At 30.6% G+C, this 15,725-nt stretch overlaps 1 protein-coding gene across 2 annotated transcripts; it reads left to right on the forward strand.

Moving 5' to 3' along the window:
- Positions 1 to 3,755: 3,755 nt before the first annotated feature.
- LOC103872149 (IQ domain-containing protein IQM3) lies at positions 3,756 to 14,542 on the forward strand. Of its 2 annotated transcripts, XM_009150497.3 has the most exons (9): positions 4,033 to 11,933; positions 12,004 to 12,118; positions 12,361 to 12,426; positions 12,535 to 12,623; positions 12,780 to 12,867; positions 12,958 to 13,104; positions 13,211 to 13,303; positions 13,445 to 13,546; positions 13,896 to 14,542. In XM_009150497.3, exons 1-9 carry the CDS (start codon positions 11,695 to 11,697, stop codon positions 14,325 to 14,327), a joined length of 1,371 nt encoding a protein of 456 aa, XP_009148745.1. In that variant the 5' UTR covers positions 4,033 to 11,694; the 3' UTR covers positions 14,328 to 14,542. The 2 variants fall into 2 exon arrangements, with proteins under 2 accessions (XP_009148747.1, XP_009148745.1); XM_009150499.3 differs by lacking the exons at positions 13,211 to 13,303; positions 13,445 to 13,546 and adding an exon at positions 13,806 to 13,830 and having other exon boundaries at positions 3,756 to 11,933; positions 12,958 to 13,058.
- The last annotated feature ends 1,183 nt before the right edge of the window (positions 14,543 to 15,725 follow it).

Here is a 15,725-nt window from a genome sequence, read left to right on the forward strand (position 1 = left end):
AAATATTCTTCAGAAATTTGTCGCTTATTTCCGACGACTTACCGATGAAATCCACATTATCGAATTATCGTGTAACGGTTATTTACATCACTCGATATTTCGTCGCTTTGTCGTCGGACATTTTCGACAAGCACATATGTCGTCGGAATTTCGTACGAAAGTACCGAAAAATTTCTGACGACTAGCATAATTAGCCTTTCTTCGGATATGCATCGAAAAACCCTCGATGATATTCCTACGATTCTCGGCTCCGTCAGAATTTCCATCGGATTTCGCCTAGTTTTCTTGTAGTAAACATATTAAATTGAGTTAGTTTTCCAATAGAGGTGTTTTCAAGTCATTGGAAGCTGAGCTGGATGATTGATTTTATGGAAGCATATCAATTATGTTGCGAAGAAAATATGGAACAAAAAATCAAACAATATCTAAGGTTTAGAGCGGCTCAGTGCATCGGTTTTATGAAGCCACTGTGGAGCAAACGAGTGTGGCAGCGGGTATATGCAGTGGGTTTATGCACCCACTGTGAACCTTAAAACCATTTCTTACCCATTTTTCATGGGTTGACCCTTGTTTATTGGGTCGGCCGGTTAGTTTTTATAGCCTATACATGATATTTCAAGGGAAAAAAACTCTACATTACTTAAGTATAGTTTTCTCTTAGTTTCTTTGATTTTTCTTGTTTTAAACTTGAACTCTTCTGAATCTTGCTTGTGTTTAAGAATTTATTTGATAGTTTTATTTATCACTTTATAATATCTTGATTATCTATCAATCTATCATGAGTTTAGGTGGCTTTTTTGGATTAGTGAGTAGAACATTTTAATGCTTTTGGTTTTGGTAGATTAGGGTGATTAATGCTTGATTTATGATGCTATGTGCTTAATCTACATGATATTTACTTGATTAGTATGCTTAATGCTAGATTAAAGTTCAAAATCATGAATCTTGATTTTAGGCTTTCCATGTCTCGAGGGTTTGGATGAAATGTTCGAAAGAATAATCAATGTGCTTTACTTGTTACGCAATGGAAGTTGATGTTAAGATGTTTAGTGGTTAAGACTTGAGATTAAAACATGCTTGATGGTAATTAATGGAAATTGATGTCAATAACTTGAATAAATAGAGTTAAGATCATAGAACTTGAATAACATAGCTTAAAGTAGTGATCCTAGGTCAAAGAATTAGCAGTTGTTGATTGTGTTGACATCTTGGGTTAGTATTTCTTCATCTAAGGGTAAAACTAATCGAAAATCTTAACCCAAGAGTTTATCTTTCTTTAATTTTTGTCGGTTTGACTTTGAGTTGACTTTGTTAACTTTTTGTTAACTTTTCTATTTTGTTTAGATTGGCTTCAAAATTGTTTTCTATTTTCTTAGGTTAAGAAATTTTGTGTATTATTAGTGCTATAAATCACTAGTTCTCTCTGGTTTTGGTCCTAAAGTGCTAAAATAACATACCATTCAATTATAATATTGTTTGCACAATAAGATAATTAGTGTGTAGACGCTTAATCACTTGACATGTTTATTTATTGTTTTCCCTACTTTGATGTATATAAAGTGGTTCCAGTGAAATGCACATACAGTTATTGTTTTTATTTTTTTGGTAAGAACGTTAAAATTCATTACCAACTTTTAATTTTTTTACAGAAGAACAAAGAAAAACAAGGAGTAGAGAAAGGAAATGCAGCTAAACAGAACTATAACTAAGCTAAGGAGAAACTGACACTACAAGCAACACAACTAACCAGAGGTTACATCAAATTTGGTACAATCGCTTGCCGCAAAAGGAGAACCCCAAGTTAAATCGAGATGCTGAACCCGATAGATTAGGCTTGCCCGATGATCAGCTCTAAAAGATTGAGCTCAACCAAGAACACCTCACAAGAGACTTCATATTCCGCAAGCATCACAGAGAGACAGCAACACCCGCGGCCAAACCCGCAAAGACATAAGCCGAGCATTATTTGGAAAGAGGAGCCACCCGATACACCACATGCCATTGAACGTACACCAAAGAGACATCAAGCGCCACCCATAGACAGAGTAGACATAAGGCAGTCCTAAATCATTCCCATGAAACTAACAGTCTCATGGTTGATAAGACCGAAGACTCTCGGCTTGGAAACACAAGCAACTCCATAGCATCCTCAGAGAGCCAGACTGACAGACCTAAAAAAGCACGCCAACAGAGACACATAAACGAGCAGAGGAACACCTCACCTCCACCTCATGAGGAAGCCGACGACTGCTCAGGCCAAGCCAGCCTGCTAACCCATGCTGAGAAGGAGAAGCATAGGAGACAAAGAAAGAAAATAAACCCCTTTCGAAATCTATATCTGACACAAGATCGATACCTCTACCAATACGATCCTCCAGAGAAACCGCTCATCCTATCTTCCACCCCGGTTCTCTGATGTTCCAAAGCACCATGACACCAGATCTGGAACCGCGGTTGCGCATAAACTCAAAATCACCAAGAAAGAAACAAGGGGAGAAAAGGAAAGGGTGGGGGTGAAGGAGAAAAAAAAGAAACTGAAGAAGGGACGATTGACGCCGTGAGATGAAACCGGCCACCCAAACAGATGAGATCTAGAGTTTGAGTTTGAGAGGATTTTAGAAAGAAATAAGGTAGAGACAAGTTTTTATGCGCATAAAATTATTTCAGCTACATCTCCTACAATATTTGAAAATAATTTTTAGAATTTACTTTAGTTTATTATTGCATTCATTCTAACCTTCAAAATAATATGGATTTTACTAAAATTATAAAATGATTTCAAATTAACTATACCATATACAATTTCATCACATAAATTTATAAATATAAAAAGCAAAATCTAAATGAATTGCTGGAAAGATTACACCACACTAAAAACTAAAATAAAATACATGTACGCCACATTAGAAAGAAATGTTTAAAAAATCACCACCATAAAAATAGAGTTTGGAGAAAGTGGCTGTACAGGTAAACGAGTACATCAATGTGAATCACATGCACATATGGTGAGTTGTTTGTTGTCGTACGAAGAAGTCAAACGTAAGTAAGATGTCCGATCACGTGCGCCACATGCGTCTTCCGAGTAATTTCTACGTTTCTTCTTCACAGACTTCACTCATCAACTTCAACCAAACAATTATAATTAATAATTTTAAACCTTTTTTTCTCGACATCGGTCAATAATCAACAGTATTATATACAAACCCGGTATGTTCCTACTTTTCTTATTTTCAGAAAAAAAAATGTTCCTACTTTTCTTTCTAGACGCAGTAGATAACGTGACAAACTAGGCCCATGCATGCTTCGTGCTCACTATTATATTTCTTACATTAGTGATTTTATGTATATAGAGGATATATCACATGGGATATAGGAAAATGTTATGCAATTAATTGGTTATACCGACTACAATATTAGTAGTTTAAGTACACCAAACTAACGTATCAAGTAAAATCCAGGAAACTCAAATTAATTATACAACATACCACTACCTCACACTTAACAACGACATCCGAACAACTAACTTTAATTAATTAGTTAGTAATAAAACGAGACATAATTGAAATAATGAAGTATCACCATTTCCTCTCATTAGTTCTCTACATTTTTTCCTATAGATACGGTCCATGTCAACGCAATGCAAAACAATGTAGAGAACTAATGAGAGGAAAAAATGAATACGGTCTATAGGAAAAAATGTAGAGAACTAATGAGAGGAAATCGTTGTTATATAAGAAAAAGTTAAACATAGATTTATTATTCGGTCTGAACGAAAACACAAAACAATTCAAACCAAACCAACTTTAACTTTTTCTTATATAACAACGATTTTAATTCATTTATTATAGACAAATTTCAATTCTTTTGAACGGGAAGTACCTTGAAACCAAAGTCAACTTAGCCAACCTCCCCGAAAAAGTCCAGCATGTCATGTATGTCTCAGAATTAGTTTAGATCTTGGCTGTTCAAAATATATTTCGACAATAACAAAACATTCAAAATTCAAATAGCAATAACTTTTAATAAACTAATAAATTCATATAATACAATGTAGTATATTATTATTTCTTATATATATAGTTATTTATCTATGTGACTATATGTTCATTTTTATACCATATAGTCTTATATATATTGTGAAAGTAATAAATGAGATTCGACTTACACTGATTAATTTGTTTCCTTCAGTACGTATTTACAGGTACTGTGTAACGATTTAAACAAATGTATCGGTGAATGAATTTAATATTATTATAAATATTTATATTTATATAAATAAATATAACTATAACATATCTCGTTATCTGTAAATTTATGTTAATATATTCTTTCCGGCATTATAAACGATATAAATGGCAAAATATGATGTTTACTGACTTTGGAATTAATTTACGTTTCGGTTCAGACTTGAAAGGTTAGTAAATAGGAATTATTCAGCATATGATGTTTATATTATTTTTTTATTTCATGATTTCATCCATTAGTTGAATCATGATTTGTGCAAACCGAATACAATATTTGTAATATCGTATGTGAATGTCACTCCATTGAGGGAATGCAAAATATGTTGGAATTTCTATAGTTCAAGATTTTGACCAAATAACGAATGATATGGAAAGCTATGTGTGGTTTTGGACTCCGTGTTCCGTCTGTGTAAATCAAGAAAATCATCAATAAACCCCTTATTTAAAGAAAAATTGTGGAATTATTTTGTTACGTGGCGTCAGATCAATAACAAGAACACACAAGAAGAAAACCTAATGGAACCAAACTTAAATAAAAATAAAAATGGAAGATGTTTGAAACTGCAGAAGAATAATTTCTAATAATACAAAATAATCTCTTCTACTAGCTAGATTCAAACCTGGCATTTCATGTTTTCTGATGCAAATTGTATTATGTAATCTAGAATCTTTTTTCATAACAGGACCATTTGAAGTTAATAAATCGTTTGGAAACCCCCATGAACTTTTAAATAACGTCCATTATTCAAAAACATTATCATGAAGTATTTTATTTTATAAATTAGTAATATTTGATGATTATTATATATTGTTTCTATGCGAGGACTGATCCGACAACAATTTTTAATTATCGTATTGGCTTTTTGACCTATGGAAATTATATTTGTCAGTAATCTATTTAAAATGATCCATATTTTAATGCATTTTATTATATAATAATGGTAACTTATAAAATTTGAATAAATTAATTTTATATTAAATTTTGATTGGTCAAAAGTTTCGAGATTTAAAATTTGATTGGAATAAGCTGTAGTTTTATGTTTTTGTTGTAAAATTTAAGATGTATATTTTTTTGTAGCTATTTTTACTGTGTAAGTTTGTATAATACTATTTTTACTGTGAAAATAAAGTTTTCTAAAATCATTTTTATTTTTAAGCATTTTTGTTGTTAAAAATCATTTGGTTGACATATATATAGTTTTATGCAAAGTATCTATCCCTATAACCAATTCTATTAGTTAGTCAAAAAAAATATATTTATAAATAAAATTTAATATATTTTTTAAATATGTGTAAATTTTATAAAATATTCATTTTTGAAAGAAAATAGTACAACGCTGATTCATTGGCATTTACAGTCAATTAATTTATATTTGACACGAGTTCGTTATTATTATTTTTAAAAGGTCATTATTTGTTCTCTACTTGTCTTAATATTAACTTTCTGGTAGACAGCCAGACATATTTATGATATTCCCAGCTGTCTGCATATTAGGAGTGTTACGAGTCGTTTGCCCATTTAATTATTTGCCCACATTTAAAAATGTGTTTTTTTTTTAACTGGTTTTAACCAAAGATGACTCGCACCTTCTTGTTTCGCTTTTGTCCACATTATTTCGTCCACATTCCCAGCTGTATGCATATTAGGAGTGTTACGGGGCCTGCTCGGACTTAGAACTTAGAAGGGCGGTCCTTTAACGGCCTCCTTTTGCTTCTTTAGAGGAATGGTTTAGGTTCGGGCAGTTCGATGAATATCAGTTTCTTGTTTCATTTTGTTGTTCACGGTCCCCTTTGTTTTCCATCTTCTCTTTTCGTGTCTGTCCTGGGGAGATCTCTCTTTCGACTTTATCAAATTTGTATCATTACTTTAGTCATGTTCGCTTCTAAACTGAAGATTATCGTACCAATCGTCTTTGCTTCCATTTTTACCTTTTTTTTTGTGCCGTGGAACCAATTTTGAGGTCATATATTTTGTAAAAACACGGGAAAACTGTCAAAAATGACTCAAAACTTGATTTTGAATACAAAAATGTATCTTAAATTTAATTAAATGCAAAAGTAACTCAAAATGCTAGTGAAACTACAACAACTTTCTTATTATCAAACAAAAAAATTGTATTCAGTTTTATAATCCTCCGCGTGAGAAGACTTACAAAGAAGTCTTCTGGTTCATTAGATTTTTAAAATAATTTAAATTTTTTATAAGAAATATTTTGATGGGAAATAAATTGAAATCATGTAATAATAAACATTTATAAATGATGTAAATTTAGTTTTACTAAAATTGAATTATTTTCAACATAGATGAGTAAATGTAGATTAACTCATGATAGTATTGGGTTTAGGGTTTGATAACATATGTTATAGTATTGTTGGTATTTTTAGGGTTAGATTTTGAAATCTTATCTTTTTATAATTTTTTTTTTGACATATATGTATTTAATGAATATCTAATAACTTGATTTAAACATTTTAAGTATCTTAAAAGTTTAAGGAAGTGTTTTTTTGCTAAATTATTTGATTATAGGGCCTGGAAGATCTCACAGAAGATTTCCCAAAAAGTCTTCTGACATATCCCGCCTAAATTTTAGTAGAATTTAGGGTTTCTGTCTAAATATTAAAAGAATTTAGGTTTCCCGACTAAATCGAATTCTTCCAGAAGTCTTCCAAAAGTTTTCTAGAGGAAGTCTTCTCATGTATTAGATCTTAGAAGTAATTAATAAATTTTATAAAAAAATATTTTGGAAGAGAAAAAATCGAAACAATGTATTAATAAACATTTCTAAATGATGAAAACTTAGTTTTACTAAAATTGAATTATTTTTAACATAGATGAGTGAATGTAGATTGAGTCATGATAGCTTTTGGTTTATGGTTTGGTAATATATGTTATTGTATTATTGGTATTTTTAGAGTTAGATTTTGAAATCTTATCTTTTTTAATTTTTTTTAGTTTGAACTATATGTGTTTATTGACTATCTAATTACTTGGTTTAAACACTTTCTAAGTTTCTTTTAAGTTTAAAGAAGTGTTTTTTGCTTAGTTATTTGATAATAGGGTTTGGAAGACTCCGAGAAGACTTTGGTTTAGGGTTTAGTAACATATGTTATAGTATTGTTGGTATTTAGGGTTAGCTTTTGGAATCTTAACATAAATTTTTTTGACCTATATTTGTTTAGTTTTGTGTATATTAAACACTTTATAAGTTAATTTTAAGTTTAGTGAATTATTATTTGCTATTTAGTTAGTTATTTGATTAGGTTATGGTTTGGAAGACTTCGAGAAAACTTTCCAAGAAGTCTTCTCACATATTTCCGCCTAAATTTTAAAAGAATTTAGGTTTCCTGCCTAAAGCAAAGTCTTCCAGAAATCCTCTCATGTATTTAGTTTTAGGGTCTAGAAGACTTTTTAGAAGTCTTCTGTATAGAACATATTAACATAATTGGAATTTTTGTATCTATGTATAAAGAAAATTTACACATTCTCTTTCTTCCTCTCATATGGCTGCAACAAAAATATAATGTTTTTCACTCTAAAACTCTCCAACCTTTCTCTAATCTCTGTGAACATCAAAACACCAAACTTTAAATGTATTTCTCATTTTTTTCTTATGTCTTCTCACTAATTTATCTTCTTTTTTTAAGTTTTTCATTACATGGTTCTCATCTTTCACTCTTTCAAAGGTAGATCTATAAATTTTGGATATGTATTATTGTGTGTTTTATAGATTAGATTCTAAAAAACTATAGATTCAACCTAGATGTGACTGTTTTGTTTATTATTTAAGCATAAAATTATATTTTTGAAGTTTTTCAGTATTTTGAAGCCATTTGAATGTTTTTGAATTTCAGGTTTTTCATATTTGAGACATACTTTGAAAGATTTTTCAGAAGACTCTTAGAAGACTTCTAGGCAAGTCTTCTAATGCATTTTATGCTAGAAGACTTTCCACGAAGTCTTCAGGAAGGCTTCCGAAGTTTTTTGCCCAAAATGGTACAAATTTTAGATATGTATTTTGTGTGTTTTATATTCTAGATTCTAAAAATTTATAGATTTAACCTAATGTTACTGGTTTCTTTATTATTAAGCATAAACAAAATATTTTTGAAGTTTTCTACTATTTTGAAGTCAATTGAATGCTTTTGAATGTGCAAATTTTTCAGATATGAGTCAGACTTTGTAAGACTTATCAAAAGGTTTTAGAAGACTCTTGGAAGACTCTCAGAAGACTTCCTAAGAAGTTTTCTAATGCATTTTATGCAAGAAGACGTTCCACGAAGTCTATCAAAGTTTTCTGCCCAAAGTGGTACAAATATTGGATATGTATTTTGTGTGTGTTTATATATTAGATTATAAACATATATAGATTCAACCTAATGTGACTATTTTATTTATTAGTTAAGCATAAACAATTTATTTTCTAAGCTTTCTCTATTTTGAAGCTATTTGAATATGCATATTTTTTCAGATTTGAGTCAGATTTTGGAAAACTTCTCAGAAGACTCTTGGAAGACTTCTTGGAAAGTCTTCTAATGTATTTTATGTTAGAAGACTTCCAATGAAGTCTTCCGGAAGTCTTTCGAAGTCTTCTGCCTAAAGTAGTACAAATGAATGATGTCAAGTGGAGTCCAAGCTTATCTATGTTGAGGAATGATATCTAGCTCCATGTAATAGTTTTGTTTATAGTCTGTTTTATGATTTGTATGTGTATTGTTTTAGTTGTGAATTCTTTTGTAGACTTGAAGAGATGTTAATCAAAATAATTTGGTAAAATGTTCGTGTTTTGCCAAAAGTACTAACATTATTGAAGTTATTGATACAACATACCAAAAATATTTTTAACCATTCTACCCACTCATAACAAAAGAAAACAACGTAAAAAACTTAATCAAATTTACTAAAACTAAGAGAGAAGACTTCACAAGAAAAAATGGTCAAATTCACAAAAGATCAAACTTAATTTTAAGTGAAAGTTAAAATTTTAAATCTCATATAAGTTAAAAATTATGTCTTATGATCTAAAAAGATACATTAACCGCATGATTTGATATTTTTGAAGTTACTTAAAACTTTTGAAAGTTAAAAATATACCTTGAAGTTAATTAACACTCTTGAAAATTTAACGTATAAGACTTCTCGAGAAGTCTTCTCGGATTAGCTAGAAACATTAGTAAACATAAATTTTTGAAATGTCATAATTATCACCAAATAAGTTATGAATTTCATCCAGGAGCCCCAATATTGACTAATACACATGAATTTATAAGAAAATATTAAAAAGTCATTTTAGTTGTAGAGAAAATGAAAATTTATTAAGCATTGAAGTAGAATACTTTCGTAGAAGTCTTCTATTTAATTAGGTCATTTTTGCAATTGTAAATTTACGAATGAAGACTTCTTAAGAAGTCTACTCTACAGAAGTCATCTTGAGAAGTCTTCCTTTGTAAATGTTGGCTTACTTTTGAATTTTAAAAATTCTCGAAAATGCCGGAGAAGACTTCTCGGATAAACATGTTAGTTTTGCAATTGACCGAAGTTTATCAGAAATTTGACTTTTTATAGAAAACTTCTTGGGAAGTCTTCTCAGAAAAGATTTCTATAGAAGTCTTCTGAAAGTCTTCTCAACATCGCAAGAAGTCTATTTGTGATACTTTTTCAATTGACTATATTTGACTTTTCCAAAGAAGAGTTCTATAGAAGTTTTCTCTCGTAACCAAAGATTTGACAAAACCCGGAATAAAACTTGAAATAAGTCTTTTCATTAATATTAAATGTTTTAATATTATTTTTCAATTGCAAAAGTAACCCACACAGATTTCTTGCAACAGTGAAAAGACTTCGAGAAAACTTTCAGAAGACTTCTATAGAAGTTTTTCCCGAGAAGTTTTCTATAAAAAGTCAAATTTTTGACAAACTTCGGTCAATTACAAAACTAACATGTTTATTCAGGTTTTTTCCTTAATAAAGAAAAGTTAGAAGACTTCTAGGGAAGTCTCCTTGATGGAAAACACATTTATTGAAGTCTTCTGAAAGTCTTCACGAACAGATCTGAGAAAAATCGATTTTTTACCTTAAGCCAGTGAGATGACTTGCTTAACTTCTCCAAGCACCCAAAACTTCATTACAAAAGCTACCAAGTCGTTAATGACCATGAATGCTTCAATGTCTCTATGAACCTTACAAAACTTGGAATCAAAATCTTGTATTTTTTGGATGAATTTGAAGAGAGAGTGAAAGAGATGTGATTTGTGTGCATAAGTAATGAGATATAAAGAATAAAAAAAAAGTTAGTGCATTAAGAGTTTCAAATTGGTTGTTCATGGTGGTTAGTGTATCGATGGCAATGACAATATTGTAAATACTTGGTGAAAATGAAAATGATAAGGTAAAAGACTTATTTTCAGAAGAAAAAAAGTGACGACATTTGCGTGAATAACTCGAACTGAAGAATAGGGAAAACAAAAGTTTCAAAAAATATGGATTATTTTTGTATTTGATCTGAAATTTTAAGTCATATTTGAAAAAAACTCTACAAATGTTACGTAAACTTCAACTTTCATTTCGTGAAATGATATTTACATTTTTAGCAAAAAGAAAAAAGATGGCGCACACATTTAAAAATGTTCTGATCTTCCACTTCATTTCTAGCAGCAAATATTCTACTTGGTTTGAATTTATGTTTGTGATATTCACAAACCACAACTTAAAAAAAAAATGGATAAGAAACTTTAAAATGCCCGATGCAAACAAATAAAGCCAATTCAGATTAAGGGTTTAAAGCTTAAGACATAATACTCCCTCCATTTTTGATTATATGAAGTTCTGAGGTTAGATACATAGTTTAGTAAAATATTTAATTTTATACATTTTCTAAACAAAAATATTATTAATTATCTAAATAACCACATTTCAACTAATAACAATAACTATGCAAAATATAAAAGTCATGTTGCATAAAATTAATAAATTTTACATTGAAAAGTGAAAATACCAAATGTAATTTGAAACAAAAAATTTCCAGAACTTCATCTTTTAAAAAAGAGTACAAGTTTATAATAATCAATCTTATTTTTCAATATTTACATATTAAAAATTAGTCAGAATCAGCTGTGACAATAAATTCACGATCAGCTGTTACCTGTCTATTTCTTTTTGCCCACAAGGAAAACGGAAATATATTTTTCGCTGACAAAATGATAAAAAGAAACAAATTTAGAATAGGAAAATCTAATAAAGAGAAAGAATTGGTCCTAGGGGTTTGAGATGAGACATTCATTTATTATATATATTAATGCACACAAAACACTGATCGCTGAGAAACACAAGTCTTCTTCTCACACAAGTTGACAGATAAACTACAATCCTCTACTTTCTCTGAGTTCCTTTTCTTGTTCAGACATTAAAGAACCAAGTGAGTTTTGTCTACCTTATTCCTTAGAAGTAAAGAAGATGCAGGTCGTCGCCAACTTCGATTTCCAGCCTTCGCCGTTCTCTCACGCCACCGGTGAGATGCTCATTTCTCCGGTAGGCCACCGGGACGAATCTTTCGTTAACTTCACCGACGCGCTTGAAGGCGCCAGTGATGACTCGCCTCCTAGCGTGGCCGCGGTGAAAGTACAGAAGGTTTACAGGAGTTATCGCACGCGCCGGAGATTAGCGGACTCCGTAGTTGTCGCCGAAGAGCTCTGGTAAGCTAAAACATTGACTAGATGGAGAGATTAGTTTGAATGATTAATGTTAATTAATGATTGAATAAAGGTGGCAAGCGATGGATTATGCGAGGTTAAATCATAGTACGATTTCATTCTTCGATTACTCGAGACCTGAAACTGCAGTTTGCAGATGGAATCGTGTGAGCTTGAATGCCTCTAAGGTATGCCTTATTCCTTTTTCTCTAATATAAAGAAAAAAAAGTTTACGTCAAAAAAGATCCTCAAAAAAAGAAAGAAAGAGATTTGTACTTTCTAAAATCAAGATTTGTTTTAAAAATATATTTCTTTAACGAATTATTTTCCCTAATATTATCTGAAAATGCCTCAGATTTAATATTATTGTAAGAAAAATTATCCACTTGGTTAAAAAGGTTTTGTAAGCATGTGGTTTGGTTGTGGTTAGGTGGGCAAGGGTCTGTCCATAGTCGACAAAGCTCAAAAACTAGCCTTCCAGCATTGGATTGAAGCGGTAATTTTTTAACCTTTTTCCATCATTTTCTTCTTCTTTTTATTAATATTCAGATTAATTTATTTTTAGGTATAAAAGTGTATACTAAAATATGAAATTCAAAATTAGATTGACCCTAGGCACCGCTATGGACACAACCTACATGTGTACTATGAAGAATGGTGTAAAGCTGATGCTGGCCAGCCATTTTTCTACTGGTATGTTTAACCGTTCTTAAACCAAATATTCTCTGGGTTATTTAAACAAGTTATTGCCTAAGGTTCCTTTTGTTAATGTTTTCTTCTAGTTCAAGAATTAAGATTGATATGAATCTTATCTGTAACTTTTAATTATAAAATAACGGTTTCTTGCAGGTTGGATGTTGGAGATGGGAAAGATATGGATCTTATAGATTGTTCAAGGTCGAAGCTTAAGCAGCAATGCATCAAATATCTTGGTCCTGTATGTGCCATGTTTTTCTTATCAAATTTTAAATGTTTTATATAACATATTTTGAGGAGCTCTCATGCGAATCTTTTTTCCGGTAACCAGCAAGAGAGGGTAGAGTATGAGTATGTGATCATCGATGGGAAGATTGTTCACAAGTTAACCGGAAATTTTCTACACACCATGCACGGATCTGAGGGAACAAAATGGATCTTTGTTATGAGTACTTTCAAGAAACTCTATGCCGGTCTGGTAGGTTTTCTTGAGAACCGATTTAATCTTTGTGGTGGTTATAGCTTGATATAGTTGCTAAAAAGTTTTGAATGGGTCTTTCTATGTTGGTTTATGTATACTTCAGAAGAAGAAAGGAAGATTCCATCACTCAAGTTTTTTGGCTGGAGGAGCGACACTAGCCGCAGGGAGGGTGGTCGTTGACAATGGAGTCCTCAAGGTAATTTACTAAGTCTGCAATTGTATCAAAACATCAGTTTCTATTTCTGCATTTGAATTTACATTTACTGTAGCACGTTTAATTTACATTTTTCAAAAATAGTTAATATGTCTCCGTACGTTGTGTTGTATGTCTTTTCAGACAATCTCTGCATACAGTGGACATTACAGGCCCTCAGATGAAAGTCTGGAAACCTTTCTCTCGTTTCTTAGAGAGAATGAAGTGAGCTTAGACGATGTTGAGGTAAACTCTTGTTCTACTGAACCTTACACGATCAAATCTTGGTTACAGAATGATACTATCTCCGTTACACAAGATACATATTTTGGAAAAGAAATTGTATAGATTTTGTAACTATTTAAAAATTTAATAACAGTATGTTTTAAATTCCAAAAAGTTAGTTGAACTTATTGAATTACTATTTGTTTAATTTTATTGAAAACTGAAATCACATAATATATTTATGACACAAATTTAATGTATCTTTTAATATGTTAACAAATGAAAAAAATCATCTTTGTGAAATGGTGGGAACCATTTGAGAGGAATTTACTTGAGAGCTAATAGTACTAGTTACTTTTGTCTTGTATAGGTGCACAAAGCTAGTGAAGATTCAGAAAATTACGACGATTATATTAAACCCAATGGAGATGGAACCAAATCTTTGAAGAAAGAATACGCAACGTCATGCAATGCAGAGACTGAAACGGATGAAAACAGTAACGGAACAGTTGATGAGACTAAAGGGAATAGTTACCAGAGAACGCTATCAGGTGGGTTTGAGAGCCCAAAAGCTGACGTTCCACAGAAAGCAATGCTACAAAGGATCAACTCAAAGAAACAGTCAAAATCTTTACAGTTGGGTCATCAGTTGATGCTGAAATGGTCCACTGGAGCAGGTCCAAGGATCGGTTGTGCAGCTGATTATCCGGTTCAGCTGAGAACACAGGCTTTGGAGTTCGTTAACTTATCGCCTCGATACCGGACCAGCACGTTGTCTCCGACCGGGAGGCTTGATATCTGATCATATCTTTTCCTTGTTCTTTAGTAGAGTTCATCGTAATCTTCTGTGACTTGATTAACGTGTGATCAGTTTTATCTATCTTATGTTTTTGATGTGTGTGTGTTTTTTTTAATGTATTCCACCTGGGATGTTGTGAAGCAGAAGGTAAAGAATGCGGTTATGTTTTGTGTCAAAGTTTTTTCACTCATAAATGAAACTTCTGTTTCAGTTTTTTTTTTTAAACTTCTTATTAACTGAATTATATACACAAATTAATTTCTGATATACTTAAATATTTTTTTTTTAAATTAATTATTTATATAATCACCTTAACAAATAATAAAATAGCGTAATATAAAATTAATACTATTAAAACAAAAAACATATTTTTGACTTAAATTTAGTTTATACTTTACAGTGTAATATTACTAAACTTAGACCTTATATTATTTATGCACTTTAATATGTCGGCGTGTAACAACATAATTATTTTGCTATCTCAACTAAATATTTAAATATTTCCAAAATAAAATAACTAAAAGTACATTCACAAATTTTTTTCTAAGATTGTAATCTATATATTTTTACTATATCTTTAAAAAATAAATATAATGTTTTAAAAATATAAAAATATTATATATATATATATATATATATCTAAATAATTAAATAATTTCGTACTTATTATTAAATAATTAATATTAATTTATTTTCAACTTATAGATACAATAATTTCTAATATTTTATATATATTTAAATCATTATTAAATATTAGATTAAATAATAAGTATAATTAAATAACTTAATCTATTAAATGATTTGTAATTATAAAAATGAATAAAGTATGTATACACACAAAATAACAAAATAATCTTAAATTTCATAACATACATTAATGTATAAAAAAATATATAAAAGTAAATATTAAATCATTGATAATTAATTATATTTTAATATAATAAATTCCAAAAATTTAATAAGTATAAAACTTTACTTAACAAATAACTTATATTATTTTATAATATAGGATAACGAGTTACATTTGATACTTTTATACGGGTTATTTCATCTTGACTTTTTTTTTGTCACTGAAAGTTTCATTAATTATGAAAATAAAATTCGAAATGGGCCTAAAGCGTGGCCCAAATCGAGAGGTTCATTACAGAGAAAGAGAGTAATGCAGAGTCTTTTTGGCTAAACCGTCTGCAATAGTGTTTTCCAATCGAGGGAGATGAGAGAAAGAGATAGTCGCAAAGCCATAGGAGATCACTCAGATGTCAGAGATGATTCCGATGATTTCTTTAGACTGGGAGTTACCGTTTATACCTCTGATCAACATTGTGTTGTCAGAGAAAACTTTTAAGGTTGAGAACCCTTAAGTTGTCGCCATGCAAAGAGCCGATCGCATCGCCAGCGCTG

The sequence above is a fragment of the Brassica rapa genome, chromosome A04 (genome assembly GCF_000309985.2).
Source record: "Brassica rapa cultivar Chiifu-401-42 chromosome A04, CAAS_Brap_v3.01, whole genome shotgun sequence".
NCBI lineage: Eukaryota > Viridiplantae > Streptophyta > Magnoliopsida > Brassicales > Brassicaceae > Brassica > Brassica rapa.

Coding starts and splice junctions, on each gene's coding strand:
- LOC103872149 (XM_009150497.3), top strand. CDS start 11,695: ATGCAGGTCGTCGCCAACTTCGATTTCCAGCCTTCGCCGTTCTCTCAC. Junction 12,119..12,360: donor TGAGCTTGAATGCCTCTAAG/GTATGCCTTATT, acceptor GGTTGTGGTTAG/GTGGGCAAGGGTCTGTCCAT. Junction 12,427..12,534: donor TCCAGCATTGGATTGAAGCG/GTAATTTTTTAA, acceptor ATTCAAAATTAG/ATTGACCCTAGGCACCGCTA.